Source organism: Ailuropoda melanoleuca, chromosome 13 (genome assembly GCF_002007445.2).
Source record: "Ailuropoda melanoleuca isolate Jingjing chromosome 13, ASM200744v2, whole genome shotgun sequence".
NCBI classification, from domain to species: Eukaryota; Metazoa; Chordata; class Mammalia; order Carnivora; family Ursidae; genus Ailuropoda; species Ailuropoda melanoleuca.
In genome coordinates this window covers 1,625,436-1,653,017 of record NC_048230.1, presented here as the reverse complement: position 1 = coordinate 1,653,017, position 27,582 = coordinate 1,625,436, and the positions used below count along the sequence as shown (strand labels likewise).

Genomic DNA, 27,582 nt, shown 5'->3' with positions numbered 1-27,582 from the left:
AAATGTCACCTTACCAGAAAGTCTTCCCAGTTTTTCTAAAATAACACCTCTCTAGGGGCGCCTGGGTGCCTCAGTTGGTTAAGCATCTGCCTTCAGCTCAGGTCACGATGCCAGGTGGGATCAAGCTCTGCATCGGGCTCCCTGCTCGGTGGGAAGCCTGCTTCTCCCCCTCCCACTCTCCCTGCTTGTGCTCTCTCTCTCAAATAAATAAAATCTTTAAAAATAATAATAATAATAATAAATAAAATAAAATAAAATAACACCTCTCTGGTCACCCACCATTCCTTCATTCACCCTCTAACAGGCTTTTCTTCTAAGCACCTATCCCTACCTGACAGAATATAGTGCGTCGTTCATGGTCTATCTCCCCCCACTAGAATGCAAGCTGCATAAGAACAGGGGACTTGGTTTTTACTCATTGCTTCGTCCTTAGGCCCAAGCAGCAGTAGGCAGGCACTCAATAGCTGTTAAATGTTGTCACATGGAGACACACCTCCCATACTCCTCTTGGCTGACAGAAGAAAAAGCAGCCACCTTACCCACGGATAGACAATTCATAGGTGCCTGTGATCTATAACATAGAAAAACATGGCTGCCTCAACTGAGGTCTTCCTTCTGGGAACTAAGAATGTGAGGCAATTAGCAGTGGAGGAGGTGAAAGGCCATCCTGAAGAGCAAGTAGCCCTGGGTGACCATCCTGGACCTGGTACAAGGTGACAAGTCATGGGTACAGATGGTGGGGCAGAAGCAGGGGCAGCTGGGTTGCGTGGAAGGAGAGGCATCACAGGAAGGATGCTGCTTCCTAGAGCTACTCTCCTTTCTGGAGGCTTCTGGAGCCCCAGTCACTCATCTCCTTGCAATAATCCCCCATTTCCAATTAGCTACCTTGAATCCCTGCAATCAGATTTGTCCACTGAAGGCAGAAATAGCATCCCACCAGGGGTGGTGGGTCAATTACAGGAAGATGAGAGCCACGTCTGCCTCCAGGCAGCCCCAGGGCCAACTGCCATCACACAGTTTGGTGGCACAATGTCCCCCTCGGCTGGTGCATTCTCCTGAGTGTGGTCCTGTGAACCACCCTGGCCTCTCTCCCTCTGCTCAGAGACTTTGTTTTAGCTGCAGGCTTGGGGCCTGGGCAACAACCCAAGAGCCCTCCCTCGTCGGGAGGAGAGGAAGCAGTTCAAAGTAACAAGCCATGTTCACAGAGAAGACAAAACAGGCAGTCTCCTCACCCCAGGCACCACCCGAGCTTGGCTGATCTCATGTTCGGGCCAGTCTCAGTCAAACATTTCAGATCTTGGAAGCCCAGAGCGTCCACAAGAGGTTACTATTTGCCACGGAATCAATAGTGCAAATTTTGTTCCATAAAAATCTGCCAAGTACACCTTAAACTTTTCAGAGTAAGAGTGCTGTTTCTTCTCCCAACACAACTCCCGTCCCACTAGAAGGGCTCTGTGGTCCAGATGGCCCGTTGTTCTATGCCTCCTAGCTTCCTGGGTCTGCAGAGGAGCAGAGCTGGGCTGGGGTGAGGCGGCAGCCCTGGGCCCTGGATGAGCCATGTAGCCTCTCCAAGCCTCAGTATCCTCATTTGTAACTTGGAGCCAATAAGACCTGCCTTTTCTGCTTTTAATGAAGCACTGCACAGGAAAGCTGTAAGATCTAAAAAAAAAAAAAAAAAAAAAAAAAAAAAAAAAAAAAAAGGGTTTTTTTTTGTTTCTTGTTCCTAANGAAGCCCTGGCCCCAGAGGTAACCAGGTATTGTACCAAGAATACTCCTGCCTCAGGGCCTTTGCACTTGCTGTTCCCTGGGCCTGGAGAGCTCTTCCCAAGTAGAAGCAGCTGGATAGCTACAGAGAGCCCTCTTATACTTTACTTAGCCTCTGTTCTTTTTTTCCTTTTTTTTTTTTTTAAGATTTTATTTATTTATTTGACAGAGAGAGAGCCAGCGAGAGAGGGAACACAAGCAGGGGGAGTGGGAGAGGAAGAGGCAGGCTCATAGCAGAGGATCCCTGGGATCACACCCTGAGTCAAAGGCAGACGCTTAACGACTGAGCCACCCAGGCGCCCCTTTCCTTTTTATTTTTTTAAGCCCTAGGTTATCATGGTTTCATTTTTCTTATAAAACAATTTAATTTTAAAAAATGAGGGAGAGGGGCCAAGGGAGAGGGAGAGAATCCTTTTTTTTTTTTAATTTTATTTATTTATTCGAAAGAGACAGAGACAGCCAGCGAGAGAGAGAGGGAGCACAAGCAGGGGGAGTGGGAGAGGAAGAAGCAGGCTCATAGTGGAGGAGCCTGATGTGGGGCTCGATCCCAGATCGCCGGGATCACGCCCTGAGCCAAAGGCAGACGCTTAACTGCTGTGCCACCCAGGCGCCCCAAGAGAGGGAGAGAATCCTAAGCAGACTCCGTGCTGAGCGCGAAGCCTGACTTGGGGCTTGATCCCAGGACCCTGAGATCATGACCTGAGTTGAAATCAAGAGTCAAATGTTTAACCGACTAAGCCACCCAGGAGCCCCACAGAACAATTTCAAAATGAGGTTTTGGTACTCCGTTTTTGGGGTTCCAAAACCAGTGATTGTGATTGTGTACGATCACTGAATCAACATTTCTAATCAATTCATGAAGGCATGACATTAGTTATGATTCAACACTACCCCATCACTCTGCTATATTTCTTTTGTGCAGGATGCTGTTTTAATCGGGTCCTGGTAGTTAATTTGATAAGTACATAGTACTCAGGGAATCTGGGTAGGGAAATGGGAAGAGAATGTCATTTGCCCCCACCTCCACCCCACCCTGGGGCTGAGGGGAGGGAGCTCTTTTGAACCTGGAGCTCACTGGCAGGAGCTGTGCAGCAGACGCTGTGGAGGCCTGCCTATCCCTTGCTCTCACCATTTTAGCACGCACCAGCCTGACTTCCAACTGGCAGAACCTGCATTTCTTTGCCTGAGGGCTTTTTCTAGCAGTGGAGCTGGCAGTTGCTCACCACAGAGCAGGCCAAAAGTGAGGGGGGAATTAATCTCTACACCAGGAACAACACTCAGCCAATGATGGATAGGAGCTGAGTATAAATACCCCTGCTCCCTCCCTTCAGTGAGATAACTTTGAGGTGCACGTTCTAAACTATATCCCTAAATTCCCTGGCGGGATTAAGTTCTGGCTGCCCACTGTGTTCATTTGTTCAACCATGGGCCCCTTATTGGCTTCTTCCCTTCTCTGTCTCACTTCCCGGCTCACCTACTGGCATTTTCTAGGATGCATCACAAATATACAACTTACACTTGAATCCTTATCTCAGGCTGCACTTCTGGAAGAATCTTTGGGGGATGATGGAGGGGCCGGAGAACTCATGGTGACTCACCATTGGTTGAAGCCAACTGAAAGCAAGAGGATGTGGGAGCTCATTGTTGACGTTGGACAGGCCAACCTCCTGGGACAGAGAGCAGATCTGGAGGGGTGGGGGAGTGGGGAGACTAACCGGCCTCCTCATGAAACCTACCTTCCAGTGAGGAGGGCAGATAATAAAAAGGTAATTGCAATGAAATAGGTTGGATACAATGACCAGGAAGCACAGAATATTATGGGCCGTCCAGCTGGGAAGTCTGGACCATCCCCTGAAGAAAAAGAAATCCCTGCAGGTGTTTTAAGCAAGGGAGGGGATGAGAGCAGGTGGCATTGTATAACGTAGCCACAGTGTAAAACCTGGACTGGGTGAAGGCAAGAGAGGTGGCAGGGAGCTAGCTGCCCAAAAGGTCAGGGAGAAGAAGGCAGCCTGGGCTGGGTCAGGCAGCGGCGAAGGAGGTGTGAAGGCTACTGAGGGGGAAGGACGGCACTTGGAGATGGACTAATGGGGAGGGGTGGGGTGAGGGGCTCATCGTGGATCCAGAGCTTGAGCTGAGGGGGCCTGGGAAGTTGATGGTGCCAGACACCAAGATGGGGGGAAATGGTGAGGGAGTGGGTCTGCTGCGAGCTCAGGGAGAAGGAGCACAGTTTCAGACATGCTGAGTTGAAGGGGCCTGTGGGGCCGCCAGCAGAGGCAGTGGGGGCAGGGAGGGGGGCAGCGGGACCAATGGCCCTGGACGTCAGAGGCAACACCTCCACGGAGAAGGATGTGTGGGAGCTGGGGGCGTGCTGAAGCCCCCCAGAGGAGAGCGAGGGCTGAGACAGCGCCAGGGCGATGCTTGGGGAGGTGCCATGTTTGAGGATGGCGAGAAGTAGTGGAGTTGGCAAAGAAGACTGAGAAGGAGCAGCCGGCTCTGTGGGCGAGCGAAGTAGGAGAAAGACCAGGGGAGCTGCCATCAGGAGAGCCACAGGGAAACCACGGCCAACACTCAGATGCCACCAGAAGGTCAGGTGAGACGAGAAGAAAACGTTTGGTAGGGTCAGCATCAGGCCAGAGCGGTGACAGTCGAGTGACAGAGGACACAGCCTTACGTCTAGGTTGAGGAGTGAGAGGGGAGGGGAAGGCAAGGAGACTCCAAGCTAGACAGCTCCTCTCAGAGAGCTAAGTGGCCACCAGGGGTCCAAAAGGCGAGGAGGAAACACCGTGCTCCCACTGCAAGACAGCGAGCTCGCACCTCAAGCCCTGCGGACAGGGCTGTGTCCTTTGTTGACACACCACACACAGCACACCCAGTGGCCTTCCTGTGGGCACTGTCTTGCCAAAAGGGGCCACAGGAGACTCGCCAGTCTCCAAATTGAGGGGCTGTCAGGGTGTCCGTGAGGCCAGAGTTGGATGCCCCTCTCCCCAGTTCTGACCAGGCCCATTTAGGCTTCTCTGTTTTATATTTTGGTCTCTGACAGTAGATATCATTGGAAAAAAACTGTTCTACTTCCAAAAAAACATCTGAAAAGCCATCAGTCTAGTCCTATTATCGATGGAGAAACTGAGGCCCAGAGAGGAGGAAATGTACCTCAGGTCCTAGAGACACAGCCGCAGAGATGGAACCTAACGCAGCCCTGGGACAACTTCGGTATTCTTCCTAAACCCCACGGTCCCTAGGAGGAAAAGGGCCATGGCCAAGCCGAAGCCAGGGTCACACAGAGCTGCGAATAGAGGCAGAGCCTGGCGGCCAGTGAAAACAGAGACAGGCAGGAGAGGAAGCAAGGGCACGCTGCGTGCCGCTGATGCCAAGGAGGCGGCCGCAGCGCAGGGACGCAGCCGCTTTCCCCCAGCCTCGGGCTGCCCGGGTGCCCCCCACCAGCCACACAGTGACCCACCGGGCCCTGCCTGCCCCCCTAGGCTGCCCGGCCTCAGCCAGCTAGCCCACCGCACTGCGTTCTCCCTCCTTCTCGCTGCCTGCTCAGGCAAGCCCATGAATAGAACATGAAAGGCAAAACCTTCTAAAAGAAAAAGCAGCTCCCTGGTATGAGTCGCCCCACTAAATGTCAAATACAGAGCAAGGCTTTCTGCCTCGTGTGCTTCTCACTAATGGAGGCACCTTAGCCTCCATATCCCCATCATCCAATAACCCTATAAATAAATCATTGTAAGAAGAATGCCAATTCCCCCCCCCCAGGGCCTCATGAATCTCTCTATATAACCATATGTAAAGGCCTCCTTCACTGTGTCGGCACAGGTGCCCAGAGAGAGATGGCAAGCTCTGCTAGGGCAATTTTAGAGACAGAAGCAAACTTTCACACCATCTCTGTGGGCTGCGAGTTGGGAGCCCAGCTTTTCTCCTGACTTGGGGAAGACTTCTGCTCAATTTCCTGTAGACCCACCCTGACGACGCTGCCACAGTCCTCTGGAATCGGCCCAGGAAACTGCCAAGAGGCCCATCTCCAGGGTCTCCTGTGGTCTGTCCCCTAGAACCCACCCCTGCCGGGGAGCCACACACCAGCTCCCCAGGCTTGGCTCCTGACACGTGGTGTGCACAGAATTGGCCCACTCACTCCTGGAGGCCCCCCACCGATGAGCTCGCCAGCCTGCTAAGGGCACCAACGCCCTGCTACCAGCCCCAAGGTACAGGTGCCAACACAGGCTCCAGGACCAGTCGGCGGGGCACATGCACGGGGGTGCTCCACTCCGCAACAGCACATTTCGGACACGCACACTCCCGGCACCTTGCTGCATGCTCGCCAGCTGTGTTTCTGCAAACGCATGCACATGCACGTGCGTGCGCGCACACACACCCCCCCCATATTGTGCCAACCCTCTTGCCATGCCAGCATGGAGGCCTCCAGAGCAACTCTTCTGAATCAGATAGCAGAGGCCGTTTGCTGTTTTGGATCCCAGCTTCACTGACTGACTAGACAATGATCACAGGCTCAGAAGAGCGGCTTATCTGTGAGATCAGACCCCCTGCCTCACCGTGGTGAGAGGTGGGAGTCTGCTCTTCCACCTCTCAAGACCACCTAGACTCTCGACCTTAACTCATCTTCTTTCTTTTCCAAACCACAGGGAAAACTGGCCTCTGGAGTTCAACCATGGCCGGAAGAGGGCAGAAATCCCTTCTGGAGGACAGGGCTGAACTCTGCGGTTACAGCCCAGCTAACAGACTAGGACTGAGCCATGGGAGCACCACCCCAGGAGTGAGGGAGAACTCCAGAGGTGGGGGGCAGGTACAGGTGGGGGGACCCATTTCATCCAGCCTGCCAGCTACCACCCACCTGGGCCAGATCCTGGGGCTACTGCTCCCCACACAAGCACCCACCAGTCTGGGTGTAGCTGTGTGAACAAGTCCACCGGGCTAGCCAGGAAAAGCAACACATGGGGAAGCCCCAGGCCCCAAATAAACCCTGTCCCAGCCTTTCTCAAGGGCATGAAAGCAGGCAGGATGGTGCTGGCCCACCGGCCCTTCTCCGTAATGAAGAACCCACAGCGGGACGCAGGAGCAGGACGCAGTAGGTGAGGGTGTGTCTGCCCAGACACAGAGAATGGTGGGAAGAAGAGGGCAGGTGAGAGCCTGGCTCGGGGTCCTAGAGCCCCAGATCCCAGCCAGAGACGCCCCTGGAGGTACAGCAGAAGGGGAGCACATGGGAACTACCAGGGAGCTCTGTAACAAGATACAAATGAGTCAGCACCCCGCAAAACAAATGTCACGTAAATTCAAGGCAGCTGGGTATGCGAGACAGTGGAGCTTAGGGGTTAAGAGAGCAAGCAAGGGAAAGAGTATGGTGGCAGATGGATCTGGGATTGCATTCTGACTCAACAATGTGCCGGCCAAGTGACCCAGAGCAAGGGACTTCATGTGTCTGTGTCTCAGTTTCCATATCTGTAGAGCAGGGACAAGTACAGACTGACCTCAAAGGGTGACTGTGGAGATGACATGACATAAGGTATGGAGTACACTTAGCTTGGCCCATCAGTAATTAACTATAAGCAGGTATTGGCAGTGCATGGACAGGAACGGGCACAAGTGGGTCCTTGCTGCCCCTGTCTCCAGCTAGCATCCATACCTCCTCACAGAGGGCTCAACCAGGCATGCTCTAAGACCTGACGTGGCTTGGCTTTGCCCTAGTGATGGACACCAAGTCAGAGTGCCTCCTCTCCCCAGTTCAAAGGCATCCAAGGAGGTCCCTGTTCCGGGCCCCCTTAACCTTGGAGCTGATGTCTCCTGAGGTGTTGTCCCAGGCCTTGAGGAAGCTCTCACCCTGAGGTCCCTGCCCCACTCCTCTTTCTGACTCACTTCTAGTCAGGGTGGCCTGGCCAGCGCACCCCAAGAAAGGGCTGCTTCCGGCATTCTGCGTGGAGGTCCTGCCTTCTGCCGTCCCTGGAGGCTCTGTTCCCGTTTCGCCAGCTATTTTGCTTCCTTGGCCATCTGTTCCCTCCCTGTCATCTCCTCTCTGCTTTAACCTTAACCACTACTTTGCTGCAGATGGTACCAAACAGATCCGTTCTTGACATCCTTCATGATGCCTGCCCCCTCCTTCTCCTCTCCAGCAAGTGAACTTCTGCTCTGTCCTTTTTCAGGCTATGACTCCAAAACTTGGAGCTGGATTCACCCCACAAGCCTCCCTCCTCGGTCCCATCTGCTATCAACTCAGCCACAGGTCAAGGGACAGACACCCACCCTCTCCCCTGCCTTTTCCTCTTCCTAATGACACTTCCCCTTTTCAAACTTGGCCAAGAACCTTCTCCTAGCATCAGGTCCACCATCTCCCAGTTATCTACCTGGTTTTCACAAATAGTGCCCTTGAAGCCTCCAGAGGGCTTGGGACCAGTGGCCTGAGACAGAGACCAGTAACTCCGGGCTACCTTCCTGCCGTGCGGCAGGCAGTGCCCACGCTAGGCCGTGAATGGTTTCTCTGTAGAAAATGGGCCTGAGCAGTGCAGTGAGGACTTGGCCACATATTGGCATGACAGGAATCGAACCAAAACACGTTTGCTACATGGTCTGAGCTCACAAGGGAAACAATGAGCACTGCTCACCGTGCTTTTCTTCTGTCTGGTAAGAAAATGCATGCAGGGGCTTCACTGAACAACTCCCTCTGCTTCTCTCCTTCTATTGGTGTGTCCTGGTGCTCCCCTAAAATTCCTCCTCTTGGCTTCTCTTTTCTGCATAAGGACCAGGAGTGTTGAGGAAAGAAGTAGCCCAGAGGCTCCCAATTAAAGAAGCTGTTTTGGTGACACTGGTCCCACCAGGCTGCATTCCCTGGGTGGGACACAATTAGGCAGGGAAGACTGAAATTTCATCTGCACCAGGATCTGGGGATAAAAAAGCCTCACATCTCAACCCTCCCGAGCAGGGCTCTTGTACTTCCCCTCTATACACTTCTTCTGTAGCCGAGAGAAGAATGTCTTGGCTGTCCATGAAACACTCCTCCCTTCTCTTCTCTACTGGAGCTAAAGAGGACCATGATACGGACAGCTCCAAGAGGTGAAGCCTGCTGACACCTGGCCACCTCAAGACTCTCAGGTCACCTAGGGAACCTCTGGATCCAAACCCACCAAGCACTGATGACCCCACGGTCCCTTCCTCCCATGGCCTCCCCTTCTTCACACAAAGGAGACCCACTCCAGCCACCAGGCCAGCCCATCTGGCTGTGGAAACCAAAAGAACAAAATGCTTCTTACTGGATTGCAGGCCTTAATCTAGCTCTTGCTGAATTATTCAAGGATGGCATTAACTTATAAATGGGTGTGTTTGACTGATTTTGTGGTTGATGTACAGATAAATTCTAATGAAAGACAGCTACAAGATTTTAAATTATTAATTAGGCTGCCACTTAACAAAGCCTATTTGGCACTCTATCTCCTTGCTTAACAAGACAAAAACTTTAAGGATAGGTTCAGTATTAGCCCAGAGGCTGTTGATTTGCATTCTGTTTTTATAGCTCTAAAAATGAAAACCATAGATCCTGACCTTAAGCAGGCCACTTCTGGCAAAGCAAAACCCCCCACAGGCTGCCCTTTCTTCCTGGATGGTGCTGGGTGGCTCCGGGCCTGGCTCGCCCTGCCTGCCTCTCATCTCTGACCAGAGGCTTGCTTTTTATATCCCTGGTTCTGCCAGGGTAGGCCAGGAGACGGAAAAGAGGGCAGGCAGCTGCTGAAGCCTTCAGCTACCAGCACCGTCAGCAGCAGAATCCACTGGCAACTCAGGCTGTTCTGGTTCACAGAGGTGCGGCTGTGGCCAGTAGGGCCCTTTCATTAAGAGACACAAGGCAGCACCCTCCCAAATCCTAAAATGTCCTGCCAGGGGACAGCACCCAGCTTGCTGTAATAGGACAACCAGAAATCAGAGCAATGACCCTCACGATCCAATGCCTACACTGCCTTCTTCAGACCACTGAGCCCCCTAACTCCACAGAGCACCCCATCGTCAAGACCATGAGCCCAACCCTGTACAGGGGTGTAAGAGGGTTTTTCTCTTCCACCCTACCCCAGGATCTAGGGATGGCTGCTCTCTCTTTTTCAAATCCTTTTCCAAATCGAGACTATGAAACCCCCTCAGGTCCAGGACTCCATGCAGGGCTCTGCAGCTGACAGGCAGGGACACTGCAACAACTGTCTGAACCCATCCCCCCTCTTTTTGAAACATTTTATATATTTATTTGACAGAGAGAGAGAGAGAGAGAGAGAGAGCACAAGCAGGGGAGGGGCAGAGGGAGAGGGAGAAGCAGGCTCCCCGCTGAGCAAGGAGCCTGATGCCGGTATCAATCCCAGGACCCTGAGATCATGACCTGAGCCGAAGGCAGACACCCAAACAACTGAGCCACCCAGGCGCCCCTGTCTGAAGCCGACCTATAACATTTTTGCTATGGCCACCTCCCTTGGCATTAGCCTCGGGCATACCTTTGGCTTTGAGCACACACCCAGAAGCCATACAGAGTATCTAAGTGTTCTGTATATGTGTGTAAAAGAAACAAGTCCTACGGATCTGGACCAGGGGCTGAGAGAGAAGATCGTCCAGCAAAGGACCAAAATGAAAGTCCTTTGCCCACACAATGTCCCAGCAGCAGGCTGCAGGCCAGTGGAGCTGAGCCTAGCCCAGCAAAGGGCTTTTCTCTCTGTTTTCCTCCGGCCAATCCAGGTGGAAACCTCTTTGTTGGTAGAACCTCTCTCACCAACCAAGCCATGCAGGAAGGGAAAAATAGCCCAAGTGGTGAACACATATGACTTCCAAGCCTCCAGTGGCCAGCTCTTGAACAGGGTAAGTGAGCCTCCTCTACGGGGAGAGGCCCCCAGAATGCACTGGGCTCATCCCGGGTTGGGTCTCTTGCTAGCAAGGATGGGAGAGAAAGGCTCCTGTGGGCTGCTCAAGCCTCCCTGGGCACTTAAGCCATGTAAATAAAGTACACGGGCTGCTTTGTGGCTCATTTTTAACCATAAACTGCCAAAAGACAAAAGACCAAAAGGAAAATGAGATGTCGGTTCCCCTCAATTATCTCCATCACAGACCCAGCAACCCAGACATGGTAGCCTCCTAAAACTGCCAAGGAAGACTTACCCACCAGGGCAAGTGTACACACTCCAGGCCCAAGCTTCTCAGATCTGGGCTTCTGCTCAGTTCTGTAAAAGTCACCCTCTGTGTGCAGACACTCTGACCAGCACCACTAGCTGCTGAAACGACTTTTAGTCCCTTCGTGCAGGGAAAAGGAACCAGGGTGTATCAGTGAAGAGGTTTCTCCAACCAGCCACAGAGACTTTTCCCACACTATAGTAAAAGGCAGTCAGCATTTCCCCCGCACTGCCCCAATCCACGTGGAAGACACAAGTCACACACAAGTTTGTGACTATTGACACGATGGGGCAACCGAGGCTCCCTGGTAGGCCTGAGCAAGCCAGGACCACCACCCAGCCTTTACTGCTTCCAGTGAAAGTGTGGTTTCTTCACCCACCTGTCCCACCTGCTTGTGGGGTCTCTTCCATGACCCCCACATCTGCTTCTCTCCGCCCATCTTGGGGCTTTGCTTCCCATTCCTCCACCACCTCCCCCTGCCCGTTTTCTCCTTCCCCATCCTACTGTGAGGTCAGAATCCTGTGCTTACGACACCTCGGTCTGTTGCCATGGAAACAGGGGCGGATTAAGGCAGGAGCGCAGAGCGCAGGGATCAGGCCCCTCAGCTACCTGAGCTCCCGCCTCAGCAGGCTCCCGCAGGGCGCGGGCAGCCAAACGCAGCCGCCGCGGCTCGCCGGCCACCCGGCCCAGCCCAGAACGATAGGGTCCCGACGGAGCGTCGCAGCTCGCCCCGACCTGGGAGGGGAGGGAGGCAGACGCAGAGGCCGGGGCAGCGGGAGACCAGGCTTGCGGGCTCTCGGCGTGGTCACCTGCCCTCCCTGGGCCCCGGGGACAGCTCCCCGCGCGGCAGCCACGTGGGGGCGCGGCGGGACTTCCCCAGTGCCCGCGCCAACTTTGCAACGCTCTGCAATGAGCCGCGCTGCAGGGGGGAGGGGGGTTGTGATTAGATGGTCGCGGGGCCAGCTCTCCTCAAGTTGAGCCTGGCACCTGCAGCGCACGCAGCCGGTACGGCCCCCGCCTTCCCATATCTCTCCTCCAGGCGTAAGGAAAGTTTGAAGAACCGGACATCAGGCGTTAGCCACCTCCCCTGGGCAGCTGGGTGCCCAGAGCCCGTCCCTGAGGACCAAAGCAGGACTGCAGGGAAGGTGCCCGCGTCCCGGCCCCGGCTGAGAAGCGAGGGCTCGCAGTGAGCGCCCGGGCGGCGCGGTGACTGACCGCTGGCCGCCCTGGAGCGCGGGCTGCACCCGGCCCCGCCAAGGCGGCAGAACTGGCAGCATGTGCCCACGCGGGGGATGGAGCCTGCAATTGCAAAACTTTATAATGGCAAAGCAAAGGTCCCAGAAGGCCGGCTCCCCTTCCATCATGGGTAGCTCACAGTTGTCTTGAAATGACCTCGCCGAGCCAGATCCCTAGGCCTGGCCGCTTGATCCATGGTGCAAATCCCCTGTCTCGCAACCGGCCACCGACAGGCGCTGCGCTCCAGCAGCAAACCCTCCGCAGGTGCGTCCCCGCAAACCCCACCAGCCTTCTAGCCCGCCAGCGGCTGCCTCCCGGGCCAAGAGCTCGGGCGCCGGGGAGCTCTCGGGTGGCGCCCGGGCTCGAGGCTCTGCCGCGTGCGCACTCAACTCCAACTTGCCCCTTCGGCTCCAACCCACCTTTACGAATCATGTTGGCCGCGGGGCCGCCACTCCGAGGTCGGCCTAGGAGCGCTTCCTCCTGGAGTCCGGATTCAAATCCTTGGGAGCCGGTTGCAGCTAATCCGAGCTCGTCCAGGTGGGGGCAAGCCGGGGATCCGTTTGTGCCCGGCAGCCCGGCCCCTCAGGGGCATGGTGAGCCCGAGTCCCGCGCCGAGGGCACCGGCGCCCACTAGCAACCGCGGCGCTGCCTGACAGCCCGGCGCGTTCGCTCAGCCTCAGGACAAGCAGCTTGCTCCGCGGAGCTGGCGGCCTGCTTCTGCAGCCCCAAGCTCTTTGCAGGCGGTTTTGAGTGGGGACACCGCCCCCCGGCCGCCCGGCCGCCCGGCCGCCGGGCCGCGGGCCCCTCCTCTCCGCCCCCTCGGGCGGCAGCCGCCGCGGCTGCTGCAAAAGGGCACTCGCACGCACCGCCGAGCTCCCGGGAAAGCGCCCGGCGCGCGTTTGCAGGACCCAGCGATCGGCGGAGCGGGGCGCCTCCCTTCCTCCCCCCACTCCCCGGTTTCCCCCACCTTTCCTCCTCCCTCCCTCCCTCGCTCGCTAGCTCCCTCCCTCTAGCTCAGCTCCCCGCCCCCGCTCACAGAGCGCCTCCCATACAAAATTTATGAAAGTGCTCTCAGCTCGCGGTGCCGAGCGCCGTCCTATTCCCAGGGCAGCGGCGCTCAGCCGCGCGGCGCCGCCTCCCAAGGTGTTTTCGCTGCGCCCGCCCCCGGGGACGATCCTAGGCCCGCGTCGGTCCAAGTACTTGCCCCAGCCCTTCGGCGGCCGTCCGGCCACTCGAAAGCCCCTCCCGGGCCCCGCGGGCTTCCCGGAGCTCGCACCCGCAGCCCAACCCCCGCCCGCTCACCCTTCGCGGCTGGAGGTCACTGAGAGAGGCTGCTGGAAGAGTGCGCTCTGCCCACCGGCTGGGACGCGAGGACTACCGCCCAGAAACCCCGATCACAAGTCTGCACCCCTACCCATATCCTCTCTAGCAGGTTCCGCTTCCTTCTCGGAGGCTCGACGGCTCCGCCCTGCCCAGGACAGCTCCGGGAAACCCAGCCGCCTCACATCCCGCGTCCCAGGATACTATTCTTTTGGGGGGTAGGTGTGGCGCGCCCCCAGGCTTGTCTAGCATTCAGGGAGGCCCAGTTGCAAATCTTAAGAGAAAGGGAAGGACCGATGTGGGGCTCGGGTGGGCTATCCCCGCCTAGCGGGGGGGGTCCCTGATCTCCTTCAGTCTGCACAGACCCCGCCCGGGGCTTCCTGGAAAATGGAGGAGGCGCCGCCTAGAAAGCAGGTCCCGCAGGGGGCCAGTTGGGCTTAGCAGAGAAGGTTCAGGTCAGGCGAGATCCTGGGTGGAGGCGGCACCACCTACTGGCCTGGGTTAAGAGGGGTCCTAGGAAAGGAAAAAGAGTGGGCTAAGTCACTCATTCAACACGCATTTATTGAGGGTCAATCGTGTGGGGCATTACTATTCCTAGGGATTCAGCCAACGAAAAAGACAAGGTCCCTGCCTTTGTGGAGTTTACAATTAATAGGCACCAAATAAGAGAAGTCCAGATGAGGGGCGGCACAGCGGTTAAGCGTCTGCCTTCGGCTCAGGGTGTGATCCCGGCGTTATGGGATCGAGCCCCACATCAGGCTCCTCCGCTATGAGCCTGCTTCTTCCTCTCCCACTCCCCCTGCTTGTGTTCCCTCTCTCGCTGGCTGTCTCTATCTCTGTCAAATAAATAAATAAAATCTTTNAAAAAAAAAAAAAAAAGTCCAGATGAGGCAATGCATGGAAGAAGAGCAAACAGGGTATAGTACAGGGCTGATATGAGGGGGTCAGGGAGCACTGCTTTGAGCAGGTGACATCGAAGAAAGCTAACTGAAGTGAGACAATGAGTTGCAATCCCTTGGAGAAAAACTTGGTGTGATAGGAAGTTTGAAAAGAAGGCCAGTATCATTCAATCACTCACACATGCATTCGATGGCACTGAGGCTCTGGGTTTCAGCTAACTACATAGCCATGTAACTACAAAAGCTTAGGGCATAGTTGGGGAAGAAAGACCCCCAAACCATCTTAGAATGTGACAGGAGGAGACACAAAGTGTTGGAGGGGGCTCTGCTAGCTCTGTGAGGGGGTGAAGGATGATCAAGGAAGGCTTCATCAAAGAGATGCCATTTAGATCGGGCCTTGAGGGCTGAGTTCATCAGTCTGAGCAGGAAAAAGGGCATTCCAGGCAGGAGACAAGGTGCAAATGCTTGAAGGTGAAAAAGTAAACTTGTTCTGAAGATTAAGAAGATTGGTCCATCTTGGGTTGGAACTGAAATTGAGGTATTCTTTCTCTTAGCCTTGACCAGCTGCAGGGCTGGACTTGGGCCCACACCCTGCCACACATTAAAGCTGGTCTTGAAGGCACTGGCCGCTGCAGAAGCTCTCCGTGAGTGAACTGAGGCCCGGGGAGGCTGAACAACTTGCTCCATGTCACAAAACAGATCAGTGACAAAGTGAAGGCCTGAATCAGGGTATGCTAATCCCCCCTCCAACTCCCTGAGCTCCCTCCCCATGACCCCCCTGCCCCACAAACTCCAGCATCTCAGATGATGTTGGCTGGGGCTGGGTGTGAGTGTGAGAAGCAGAGTTATTTTGGATCTCAGGAGGGCTGGGTGCTGCTTTGGAGTCCAGCCAGGGGGTGGGGGTGACTCTAAGCAGGTGTTGTGGTATAATGTGGGGGTGCACTGTGCCCGCCTTCTTGTCAGGCAGTAATTACTCAGCCTGCTGAGTAACTCAGGCAGGGAGACCCCCCACAAACAGATGGAGGTGTTCTCAGCCCAAGTTGAAGGACAGCCCCCAATGTCCTTCACTGAAGTATCTTAGGAGACATGCTCACATCTGTCCTTGATGTCTAGTTCCCCTAGACATCACCTGGTTTCCTAATGGGTGCTAGATCAGCTCATTCAGCACAAAAGGCTGTGGGGCAATATTGTAAGAGATGAGGGCCTTCAATCATCAGCAGGCCCCACTTCTGCCTAGGGAAAGGCCCTTAAAGAATGGGGTGCCTGCTAGGGAAAAGCCACTACTCTGGAGTCAATCTTCCCCCCCCGCCGCCACCGGAACTCACAGCTGCAACCAGAGTGAAAACTGTCCATAGCTGGGCCTTAGTGTCCCGAAGGGCTGCACTCAGGGGATCCCTGGAATTGAGATCTTGCACCCTGGGAGTCCAAAGAACCTGGGGGAGATGGGAAGTCCAGGCTGGGCTCTTATCAAGGCAAGAAGGGTGTTCCAGGGACCCATGATGGCCACAGTCCCACCCAAAGCTATGACCATCCTAAGAGTATCGGTCGGTGGCCTGAGACCCAGAGCACTGACCCCTTTTGGTCTTCCCCTTGGCTGCTCACTCTCAGCCAGCCCATACATCTCTCCTCTCTGGGCAGCCGCCCAGGCAGGCCTGTCCCTGGCTGCTTGTTTTTCACTTCTCCATGTACCTTAATTAGGAGTTTCCAAGCAAGGAGGGCCTCCAGGGGAGCCCCAGCCCACAGAGCTACCTTAAAGGGCCAGCTGTGCTCATATCACCACCTCAGAGAGAGAAAGATGGTGCCAGAGGCCTGGATGGGCAAACAGCCCTGGGGGACTATTGCTGTATGGGGCAGACCTTGCTAAGGGTCAGTCCTGCAGGTACTCAGCTCTACCAAAGGTCAAGGCTGTCTCACTGGCTGCTCTGCCTTCTCTCTGGATCCCAGGAGCCCAGGCCGGATCAAGAGAAAGGCTAACTTGGCCTGAGGGGCAGCCAAGGCAGGGAAAACGGTGGATAGGTTTAGGCGATTGGATTCCCTGGACTGTGTCCCCCACTCCCCTACCCCCCCGCCCCGGAAAGCACCCTCAGCCTTGGGGCCTTCCCTTGGTAGCAGTTTTCCACACGGGACCCTTCTGCATCGGCACTGTTGGTTCTAAAGGTAAGGGCACTCTGGTGCTCTGGAAATCAACCCCCAGACTCAGCTTGGAGCTGGGCTGTTGGGAGCTGAGTTCTGTCTTGTTTGCGCAGTGGGGACCTCTGAGGTACAGAATGTGGCCCTACTTACAAGCCCTCCACTGCTTACCAGGAGGGGAGACTGGGAGCGGAGCAAAAGGGATACCTGGGCGGGTCCCATTCTCAAGACTTGGCCCACAGAATTCGGGCAGGGAGTCAGCAAACAGAGGAGCACTGGTCCGGGAGTGCCAGGTCTGGCAAACCGGGTGCGGAGATGAAGACTGGGTCGTCGGGGGAGAGCAACTGCGATGGTACTGGACTGCTAGAGGCGGGGGGGGCCCCGTCCTTCGGGGCTGAGGGGTACCCGCGACAGCCCCGCCCCTATCGTCTCCTTCCTGGTCTCCGCCCAGCAAATCCCCGCCCCTAGCTAGCGATTGGCGGTCGATCGCAATGTCTGAGTTCTCCGTGTTCTTCTAGCGCTGCCTTTCTGGTCTCCACGTGGACAGGCCAGTGATGGCGGCGCTGGCGGAGTCCGTGGCGGCGGAGCCCGGCAGCCGAAACGGCACTGGTAGAGGTGGGTGCTATCACGCTGAGGCCTCCGGACCTCGCATAGCGAGTTAGGTTCCCAAGGCCAGGGACAGAACCGCCCCCCTCTAATGGCGGCGGCCTTTCTGCGCCAGAACCGGAAGGCCTCTCCGTCACTCGCTCCGGCGGCTTTCGCTGAGCCCGATGGACCGGTCTTCCTTTTGCAGCCTTAGGGCGCGATCGGGAGCAGCCCTTCCTGGGAGCTTGCAGTCCTCAACCCGGAAACGCTGCCCCCCCCGCCTGGCACAGGAGGACTCACGGATGAGGCGGACCCCTTGAGAAAGAAGAGAGCCGGGCGCGTTGTAGCGGCCGTTCCACAAGTGGGCCCTCGGGGAATGCCTTCAGGAAAGAGGCACATGGTTTCATTCACCAGGCGCACTTACTGAGCGCTGACCGACTGCCAGGCCTCTGCTGGATGCAGGGACTACACGACAGTCTTGTCCTCAGGGATCTCCGTCTACCTGAGAATACTGGTGTAAACAGATCACAGACACGTGATAAAGGAGGAGGCGCCTACTAGTCCTGGGGACCCTAACGACCACAAGGGACTTGCCCTATCTGAGGAGCTTCTGTGAGGGGCCCAGGGTTATGGGCTGGTAGTTCCAAGGCCTCTGAAACAACTGAACAAAAATGATGGCAGTGGTAACATTCAAATATCGTCTCAGGATCCCAGCCTGCCAATGCGAATTCTCGACTGCACCATCATCACTACCGTCAGCCCACCCACAGGCAGAGGGTGAAGGGTCATGTCTGGGAGGATCCCTCCCGTAGTAGTAAAGGGCCCTAGCAGAAGTTCTGGCACAAAGTACATTCAATAAATGTTTGTTCAATAAATTAATTTCTTGTTTCCTTATCACATTCCCAAACTCTGGTTCCTAAAGATATAATAGGGGTTGACCTAAGCTGAATTGTGGGAAATAGGATGCAAATTAAGGGCTGCAGCTTTGCTAATGGGCTACAGTGTTTTCTCCTTTAATCAGGTTGTAATTTGTATACCTACATTTGCCCCTGCTAGACTACTAGCTCCTAAAGGGAGACGTCACTTCTCTATCCTTACCTGTTTGCCCACAGTCCTAACTAGAGTGTGTTCTTTCATTTTCCCTGGAGTGGAACAGTGGGACTAAGGAACCTTTTAAGTCAGTTAAATGTTTGGTGTTTATTTCCCTTTTAAATAAGGAGAGGGAAGAGTGTAGAGATTCACCAATGTAGACGGAGTCAGTGGGACTTGAGTAAAGAGAGCAGGCTTTTAAATTAGTACTTACAACAGTTTGCTTATAGATCTCATATCTAGGACCTCAGAACTTCAAGGTGTTCTCAAGGCCTGGGGGCGGGGGTGGGGGAGGACATCTTCCCAGACTGCTGGGTTTTGGGTTTTCCTCAGAGTTGTTCTTTTTCAAGGAGCCGTTTGGACTTTTTTCTGTTTGCCCCTCAGTTCAGTCTCCTAGTATCACCTCTGTTCTCCCAAAGGTAAAGGGTGAACTACATCCCACTCATGGGCTCAAGTCTTTGATTCCCGTAATCTCGCAATATGGAAACTAATTATGCAGATTTCTTCCTGGCTCTGGGTTGTCTTTCCAGCTTCAGAATGAACTCAGTGAGGAAGAAGGCTGGGCCAACCCCCTTGGCATCTGGGATCTGAGCCTGAAACTTGGGTGGTGTTAACGGCTTAACTGGGTCTGGTTCTGTTTTAGGCCAGGTGCCAACTCAAGCTTTGCGTCGTCCTAGGTCGAGCCCCTAGGGGCCGCTTGGCCAATCAGATCCCCTCTGAGATCCTGAACAACCCCCAGCTGCAGGCAGCCATTCAAGTCCTGCCTTCCAACTATAACTTTGAGATTCCCAAGACCATCTGGAGGATTCAACAGGCCCGGGCCAAGAAGGGTGAGCCCCCAAGCTTTGAGATGGGGTGGGGTGGAGAGGTTGCCTGGCTCAGTCAGGGACAGTATCCCCATTCCAGCATTTTCCCATCCCTCTGCTCTCATGTCTTCTGCTCTGTTTTTCAGTGGCCTTGCAAATGCCTGAGGGCCTTCTCCTCTTTGCCTGCACTATTGTGGATATCTTGGAAAGGTGAGGAGCACTGGAGAAGGAGCTAAGCCAAGACCTTCCCCATGCCCATTATAGCTCTGCCTGTTGAATGTTTTCCTTCTGGACCTTGGTCTTACTCTGTCCCTTCCCACAACCGTACGCACACAAAGGGAAAAAGCCAAAACTAAACTCCTAGCCTGCTGAGATCCCAGCCTATGCAGCTCGGCTTGTCTGTATAAATCTCTTTCCCTAAAATATTAACGGGGGGTGGGGGGGGAGGGAATGAGTCAGTTCTAGGCTCTTCAAAGCTGGGCCTAGAGCAGGTGCAGGTGGTGGGGCCTGAGGAGGAACTTAATCCCCAGGGCTGACCTAGAATGAGCTGAATTGTCAGCATCAGGTCTAGCCAAGGGAAACCTTTTTCTCTGACACATTTGGGGGAGTAGGGCAAGGAGGGGCTTGGTGGGGGAGAACTGTCTAGGAGATGGTATTCAGTCCTCTCCCCTCTCTAAGTTTCTTCTTTACAATGAGCCATCCTGGGGGATGGGGGTGGGGAGTGCTCAGCCATCTGGAGCCAGCACAGGAACAGGGAGGGGGAATGGGGAAAGGGGAGGTCATCTCGTGATGGGAACCTCCCACTTCCCTGCTGGTGCCCTCCCCCACTCTGCTTCTCATCCACTGCCACAGACTCACTTCCCAGCTCCCACCCTCTTGCCCCTTGGGGATGCTCTCTGGGGCTCAGGCCAATTTGCATACATTTTAATCTATAAAAAATTAAGTGCTCTGGCTGACTCAGATGCCTGGGCTGCATTTTAAGGAGTTGAATAATCTGCTTCTGTGCACAGGCTGATTTGGGGAAGGGGGAGGAGGGGGGTTGCTGACTGACAGCAGCTCAGCTTTCCTCACCATACCCCCGGGAGAGAAATGGGGAGACCCCAGGCACCAAGCCAGGCCCCATGCCCCAGGGGCGAGTCTCTCAAGGAAGAGCTGGTCCTCTAACTCCATTCCTGTCATGAATTTGGGAAGTGCGGGGTCTTCCCCACCCACCCCTGTCCCCCAGTGATTCAGGCCTGGCAGCAGATCCTATGGCAATGTGTTGGCCAGAGCCCACTCTTTCTGACGCACGAGGTGTGTGGGTGGTGCCATGTGCTGTGGGAGAGCTGTTCATGGGTCCCCCCACCCTGGGCACAGAGGGCCCTAACTAAGGGTGGGGAGGTAGCAGGGGGTCTGGGTGACTGGGAGGCCGTGTGTATCCATACGTGCATACCCACGCACACCACAGTGTCAGGGCCTGGGAGTGGGTGCCTCCGCATGTGTGTATGTGCTCATTGCTCTGGGTGGGAGGAGTCAGAGCATCAGAGGTCTGTATTTGACCCTCTGTATGCCAGGCTGAGGGGTGGGGGTCCTTCTTGCGGTCTGAGCTTGGACAGAGGAAGTAGGGTGCTGCAGAGACCATCCCCTACAGCTCCATCTCCAGGAGCTGTGCCAGGGCCGGGGGATGCGGCAGCTGGGCCCCTCCTACTCTTTGTGGGAAGAAGTGGCAGCTGCCAGCCCAAGTGATTGTGGGGGGTAGGGAGAGAGGAGCTGGGCCCTGAGATACCCCCCCAGGGGTAGGTCTCTCTCCCACCTCACCCTTGTGCCACTGTCTCATTGTCTCCCCCCACCCCCACAGGTTCACGGAGGCCGAAGTGATGGTGATGGGCGATGTGACGTATGGGGCTTGCTGTGTGGATGATTTTACTGCAAGAGCCCTGGGAGCTGACTTCCTGGTTCACTATGGCCACAGCTGCCTGGGTATGGCGGGCCAGGATCCTGGTGGGGAGGCAGAGAGGCGGGACTGCATGCTAATCCGCTATCACGGTGCCTTCTTGTCCTATTTGCAGGCAGGAGGTCCCTCCCAGTTTCTGGGATGGCTTTGGCCTTCCTGTTCGCAGGTGGATCTTTCCTTTGGATTTGGTTGCCTTGGAAACAATGCTGCTATCCCAGATGTGGGTGTTTGAAAGGCTGTTGGTGGTGGAACAGGCTGGGTCCCCGGCTGAGTGACGGAAAAGGAGTTTCTGAGGGACCTATGACTGCCCCCTGCCTCCTACCCGCTCCTTGTATCCCTAGGCTGAAGCCACTGGTCCTGGCTGCTCAGAGACCTTGGCCCAGGCAGACCCCCTGCCCCTCTGGCCTTCCAAAATAGTCTCCTGAACTCTTGCCTCCTCCCAGTTCCCATGGACACCTCGGCCCAAGACTTCCGGGTATTGTACGTCTTTGTGGACATCCGGATAGATACTACCCACCTCCTGGATTCTATCCGCCTCACCTTTTCCCCAGCCACTTCCCTTGCCCTGGTCAGCACCATTCAGTTTGTGTCAACCTTGCAGGTAAGTGGACAGATAGCAGCCAGCCTCTGGGCTGTTCCTGGGGCCCCTGTTAGGTGCTCCAGGCTGGTCTTCTGGCCCTGGCTCTTCCCTCCTCAGTCACTTGCTTCCCTTCCCTCATCCCTACAGGCAGCTGCCCAGGAGCTGAAAGCTGAGTACTGTGTGAGTGTCCCCCAGTGCAAGCCCCTGTCCCCTGGGGAGATTTTGGGCTGTACGGCTCCCCATCTGCCCAAAGAAGTGGAGGCTGTTGTGTAAGTGAAAAATGGGGGGCCAGTTGTAGAGACATAAGTTACCCTAGAAGGGAGCTGGAGTTTCCTTGTATAGGAAAGGAAGCTGAGTCTCGAGCTCTTTAACTGTTTGCTCAAGGTCACCCTGCAAAACGGGGACAAAATAGGGTTTCAGGTTTCCTGTCTCCCTCTCAGGTGCTCTGTCCACCACGTAGGAGGCTATGCCCAGGGTGGGGCAGGAATAAGAGGGCCTCATGGGTTGGGGGGGTGAAGATGAGGGTGGGCTAGAAATGGTGGGAATATAATTGGAGAAGATGGATGGGCACGCCCAGGCTGCAGCCCCATTAATTTAGCATCTGGACAGCTAACAAGCAGGAGCAGCATGTCTCCTGCCGCCTAATTATTTTAGGTAATGGAAATGCTTAATGTTGTGTGAATGCAGCCAGCCTCAGAGCCGACAGCTCCCCCGGCTGGGACTAGGGAGTGGAGCCCCATTCCTAGCTATGGCAGGGAAAGAGGCAGGGGCACTCCCCTGACTCAGCCCCACCTCTGGGGCTGTAGATGCTGGTCCCACAGGGCTTGCTGCTCCCACACAGGACACCCCTGCCCCAAGACAGGCCCAGATCAGGGCCTTCCCCAGCCCAGACCTGGCAGCCCTGCTCCCCAAAGGGCATTCTCCCTGTGCCTGCCGCCGCATAATTCTGAACCCATAGGTGTCTACTGTTGGGGATTTCAAGGTGTGTGTTGGAGGGAGAGACACCCTGAGTGTTGGCCATTCATCACAATTCAGTGTGGTCTCCAAGAAAGAAAGAGCTGCCGTGGCAGACTGTCCTCTGTGCTCTGCCTTCTCCATGGCCTGGAAGCTACTTTTAGGGACAGGCTTGATTAGCCTAGAGTCAAGTCCCAGATATACTGCTTAATAGCTGTGTGACTTTGGGCAAGTTTCTTAACATCCCTGAATAGCAGTTGTAGCTATTGTAAAATGGGGTTACTCTAGGTACCTTGGAGGGCTGTGTGATAGGACTGAGTGAAATCCTACATGACAAGTGCTTAGTCCAGGCCTTGGTGCACAGAAGATGCAAACCTAGTAAACAGCAGTTGTTACAACTCAGTAACAGGACCTGAGAGCCAGTTTGGGAGAGTGAGCCGGTGATACCCCGAAACTTCATTTACAACTCTGAGGACACCTTAAACCCTACTTGCCATGCTGTGTTGAGCTAGGTGAGGGAGAACCTGTCCCCCACCTCCAACTTAGGGTCTTTAGAGCCCCGAGCGGCCTTCCCATGGCCCTGGCTGTCCTTTTTACCCTTCCCTCTGAAGGCTGGGATGAGGAGCAGTTCTCAGATGCTGCATTACATAACTAGAGAGGCCCTACGCGCCTCCAGTTCAAACTCCTTATTTTGCATGTGAGGAAACCAGGGCCTTGGGAGGTAGAATGGTGACTTAGGCCCTTATTTTGCATGTGAGGAAACCAGGGCCTTGGGAGGTAGAATGGTGACTTAGGCCAGTACACACACACACCCACACCCACACACACACACACACACACACACACACACACACCCACACCCACCCCACCCCCCAGCACAGGCAGCCAGGAATTTAGTCCGGACCTCCAAGCCAGTGCCTGCCTTTTCTGCTGCCTCACGCCACCCCATACTTACCATCCCCTCTCTGCCCACTGCAGATATCTGGGAGATGGCCGTTTCCATTTGGAGGCTGTCATGATCGCCAACCCTGGTGTCCCTGCTTACCGGTATGGGCCGAGCTGGGCTGAGCTGGGCTGACCAGCTTGTGTGTGGGGGGGTGGAGTTTCTTGCCACTGAAGTCCTCAGTTAGCTGAAACTTCCTCATTCCCTGGCCCCTTGACAGCCAACAGCTCTAAGGATCTGAGGTACTTGTGTCCTGAATCCGGGCGTCAGACCCAGGGCTGCTGCTGCACAGTACCCACCTGTCCCCTGGGATTCACACTGAAATCTTAAACCCCCCTCCTACTTTTGCCTGCTCCAGCTGTGGGACTGAGCTTTCCAACAGTGATCTCAGCTCTCGCCTCTGTTCCTGATTACCTGCATGGAGCTTAAAGATTTAGGAGCCCAAGGGGCTGGGTCCGGGAGCCGTGTGTACGACAGGTACTGTGCATGGCTGTTGCCGTAACCCTGATAGCTTCTTTTCCAGATATGACCCATACAGCAAAGTCCTGTCCAGAGAGCGCTATGATCACCAGCGCATGCAGGCCAACCGTCAAGAAGCCATAGCCACAGCCCGTTCAGCTAGATCCTGGGGCCTTATCCTGGGCACTTTGGGCCGCCAGGGCAGCCCCAAGATTCTGGAGGTCAGAGGGCTTGGGATGGCCTCTGGAGGAGGGGACTGACTAGAAACCGAACTGGGAAAATCAGTAGACCAAGGGACTTAGACTTGGCTGCTTGATCATGGTGACCTGAGCTTGGCCTCCCTCTTCCAACAGCACCTGGAATCTCGACTCCAAGCCTTGGGACTTCCCTTCTTGAGGCTGCTCCTATCTGAAATCTTCCCCAGCAAGCTTAGCCTACTTCCTGAAGTGGATGTGTAAGTTTTCTCACCTTACCTCTCTAGCTATGACTCTGGCTAAGGAAGTTTATATCTGAGTCCTGCCCAGCACATATTGAAGGCTGGAGTCAATGGGAATTGCTTCCATGAAATTTTTAAAATTTTTTTATTTTTTAAAGATTTTATTTATTTGACAGACAGCCAGCGAGAGAGGGAACACAAGCAAGGGGAGTGGGAGAGGAAGAAGCAGGCTCCCAGCAGAGGAGCCCAATGCAGGGCTTGATCCCAGAATGCCGGGATCACGCCCTGAGTTGAAGGCAGACGCTTAACGACTGAGCCACCCAGGCGCCCCAACTTCCATGAAATTTTAATGTTTACAGAGCACTCCTTCAGCAGGGGCTACCCTTGGCTATGGGTCACACCCATTTCGTTTTGGGGGCTCACAGGTGACTGCAACATCATAGTCATTCTGTGTGAGATGAGTTTAAGGGGTGGTTGGCACCTGCGGTATACCAGAACTAAACTAAATTTGATTCTGGGGATATGATCACAGATGAGCTGCCTAAGCCCTGCCCTCAGAGAGCTCACAGAGAGCCCTCATGGAGGAAACAAGAGAAAACAAACAGTGCTATGGTGTTATTCTAAACAGGAGTAGGTGATTGTCTTTTTTTTTTTTTTTTTTTTTTTTTAAGATTTTATTTACTTATTTGACAGAGAGACAGCCAGCGAGAGAGGGAACACAAGCAGGGGCAGTGGGAGAAAAAGAAGCAGGCACTCAGCAGAGGAACCTGATGTGGGGCTTGATCCCAGAATGCTGGGATCACGCCCTGAGCCGAAGGCAGACGCTTAACCGCTGCGCCACCCAGGCGCCCCGTCTTTACTTTAGAATTAATAGTAAACATTCACTGGGGGTGTTGGGGACACAGTCATGTTTTTCAGCATGCTGCCCAGAAGGGGAGGACCCTCCCCCCCACCCTTGGGTCTGACCTGACTTCCCTTCCCAGGTGGGTGCAGGTAGCATGTCCGCGCCTTTCCATTGACTGGGGCACAGCCTTCCCCAAGCCGCTGCTGACACCCTATGAGGTAACACCAAGTTTTGAAAATACCTGAGAGAGAGTGGGCTTTGCACCTGGTCTCTCAGGGGAGGGATCTGCAGAGGGGTGGGCAGCACTTAGTTACAGCTGACTCATTTCCTAGCTGTGTGGCCTTGGCCAAGTCCCTTAACCTGTCTGAGCCTCACATTTCTTTTCTGTGGTATGGAGATAATAGGACTCCATAGGCCATCGTGTAAATTGAATTAATTAATCCTGCTCAGAAAGAGTTGGCAAACGTCATCCAGTTGTCCTTCCCTAGGCAGTGGTGGCCCTGAGGGACATTTCCTGGCAGCAGCCCTACCCTATGGACTTCTACGCCGGCAGCTCCTTGGGGCCGTGGACTGTGAACCACGGACGGAACCGGCCCCCCCAGGCCCTGAGCTGGCCCCCGCTGGAGAAGGTAGGCAGGGACTGCAAGCCGGGAAGAGAAAGCCGCGGCCTGGCCCTGGCCGCCCTAGCGACGCGAGCCGAGGCCGCCGCCGTGCGGCCGCTACGGAAAATGCAGGGGAGCAGGGTGGAGGACGTCTTAGAACGACCCTGAGCAAAAGTCGGCCGCCTCTGATGCAGGAGGAGTCCACGCGCCCCTCTCCGGCCGCGCCATGCGGCGGTTGCAGCTGCAGAGACCAAAAGGGAGCGCCGCCCGCTCGGTGAGACACTCCATGGTCTCAGGTATCCGCCCCTGCTCCAGCCGCGCCTTACCCCTCCCCGTTGTTATGGGAATATCCGCTGGCTCTGAGGCCCGCCTTCTAGGTGGTGCCGGCGTTTGGTTCCGCCCCTCGTATATTCGATTTCCGCTCGGGGAAAGCCTGCTTCCGTTCCCTGCCGCGTTGCCCGGCAAGATGGCGGCTCAGCATCCTCTGCGGGTGTTAGCCCTGGCCGGCTTCCGGCAGAGCGAGCGGGGTTTCCGTGAGAAGACCGGAGCGCTGAGGAAGGCGCTGCGGGGCCGCGCCGAGCTCGTGTGCCTTAGCGGCCCGCACCTGGTCGCGGATGCCGCGGGCCCCGAGGACGCCGGGCCGGACTCCGGTGAGACGGGCCCTGTCTGGGAAATGCACTCCGAGTCTTTTATCTGGCCTCGTTTCCGTAACACCCTTCAGCGTACCCTCACGCTGAATCCTCGCCTCGTCCCTTCCCCCTGCCCATACTCCTCATTGCTTCCGTCCCAGCCTCCCAGGCTTCCGCCTTGATCAGTCTTCCCGGTCTTGTCAGGACACTGTGCTCTCCACCTCATTTCCCCTAGATTTTCTTCTCTTCCTTCGGCGGCCTCTTTGCTCTTTGTCATTTCCAAACCCTCCGTCCTTCCCTTTTTCATTTCGCATCCGCTAGATACGCTGTCCCTAACCCGATCCTTTCCCCTATATCGCTGTAGAGCCCTGCCTTCCTGAGGAGCAGCCCCGAGGCTGGTGGTTTTCAGAACAGGAGGCAGACGTTTTCAACGCCCTGAGCCAGCCCACAGCGTGCAGAGGTCTAGAGGAAGCCTTGGAATCCGTGGCACAGGCACTGAAGAAACTGGGGCCTTTTGATGGGCTCCTTGGTTTCAGCCAGGGGGCTGCGCTAGCAGCTCTTGCGTGTGCCCTTGGCCAAGCCGGCGATCCCCGCTTCCCCTTGCCAAGGTTTATCATCCTGATATCTGGTTTCTGTCCCCGGGGCCTTGGACTCAAGGAACCCATCCTGCAGGGCCCCTTGTCACTGCCTTCACTTCATGTTTTCGGGGACACTGACTGCGTCATCCCCTTTCAGGAAAGTATGCAACTGGCTAGCCGATTCATTGGAGCCATCACCCTCACCCACTGTGGTGGCCACTTCATTCCAGCGGCTGCGGCCCAGCGCCAGGCCTACCTCAAGTTTTTGGACCAGTTTGCAGGGTGAAAAATCAACAAATGGCTCTTCCCCTGCATCCCCCACACCCATATGACCTCGGGGCAGCCTCTGTAATCTGTCCTCCCACTCTTCGCCCTCCCCTGGGAGCTCAACTGCTAGTATTCTTCGCCATCACCAATTAAGAGACAAGTATCAGTTCTTAAGACTCAAATTATTATAAGGACAGCTCTACCCTTTAGAAAAAAGAGATCAGGAGACCTTAATGGACCTTGGCATCTGATACTCAAACATGAAGAGGCCAGTGGACCCCTGGATGAGTGGAGGGTGACATGGGAAAAGCAAGGGCTGACGCTGCTGTGACTGCCACATAATAAAATGGTGATTGTGAATTTGAGCATCTTTTTCCTCATACACAC

At 55.3% G+C, this 27,582-nt stretch overlaps 3 protein-coding genes across 9 annotated transcripts in view; 2 read left to right on the top strand and 1 right to left on the bottom strand.

The window, feature by feature from the left end:
* RTN4RL1 (reticulon 4 receptor like 1) overlaps positions 1 to 13,558 on the bottom strand; it is a 67,704-nt gene extending 54,146 nt beyond the window's left edge. Inside the window, exon 1 of one of the 2 annotated variants that reach the window (XR_004619920.1) lies at positions 13,444 to 13,558. Coding sequence is in view for 1 of the 2 variants with exons in the window: in XM_011223410.3 (XP_011221712.1) it covers positions 12,561 to 12,573 (13 nt within the window). In the remaining variant the exon portion in view is untranslated. Of the gene's footprint in view, positions 1 to 12,560; positions 13,116 to 13,443 lie in introns of those variants that run through there. The other variant, XM_011223410.3, reaches the window with a different exon arrangement.
* Positions 13,559 to 13,595: 37 nt separating this feature from the next.
* DPH1 (diphthamide biosynthesis 1) lies at positions 13,596 to 27,227 on the top strand. Of its 6 annotated transcripts, XM_034641824.1 has the most exons (16): positions 13,596 to 13,679; positions 14,915 to 15,089; positions 18,842 to 18,994; positions 19,117 to 19,180; positions 20,808 to 20,929; positions 21,019 to 21,123; positions 21,347 to 21,504; positions 21,631 to 21,752; positions 23,416 to 23,484; positions 23,904 to 24,060; positions 24,193 to 24,293; positions 25,259 to 25,337; positions 25,608 to 25,748; positions 25,916 to 25,995; positions 26,715 to 26,958; positions 27,086 to 27,227. In XM_034641824.1, exons 4-15 carry the CDS (start codon positions 19,128 to 19,130, stop codon positions 26,728 to 26,730), a joined length of 1,203 nt encoding a protein of 400 aa, XP_034497715.1. In that variant the 5' UTR covers positions 13,596 to 13,679; positions 14,915 to 15,089; positions 18,842 to 18,994; positions 19,117 to 19,127; the 3' UTR covers positions 26,731 to 26,958; positions 27,086 to 27,227. The 6 variants fall into 6 exon arrangements, with proteins under 6 accessions (XP_034497715.1, XP_034497713.1, XP_034497711.1 ...); XM_034641820.1 differs by lacking the exons at positions 13,596 to 13,679; positions 14,915 to 15,089 and adding an exon at positions 16,451 to 17,105; XM_034641821.1 differs by lacking the exons at positions 13,596 to 13,679; positions 14,915 to 15,089 and adding an exon at positions 16,454 to 17,105 and having other exon boundaries at positions 25,916 to 26,017.
* OVCA2 (OVCA2 serine hydrolase domain containing) lies at positions 26,024 to 26,708 on the top strand. Its single transcript, XM_034641825.1, has one exon. It carries the CDS (start codon positions 26,062 to 26,064, stop codon positions 26,530 to 26,532), a length of 471 nt encoding a protein of 156 aa, XP_034497716.1. The 5' UTR covers positions 26,024 to 26,061; the 3' UTR covers positions 26,533 to 26,708.
* Positions 27,228 to 27,582: the final 355 nt, after the last annotated feature.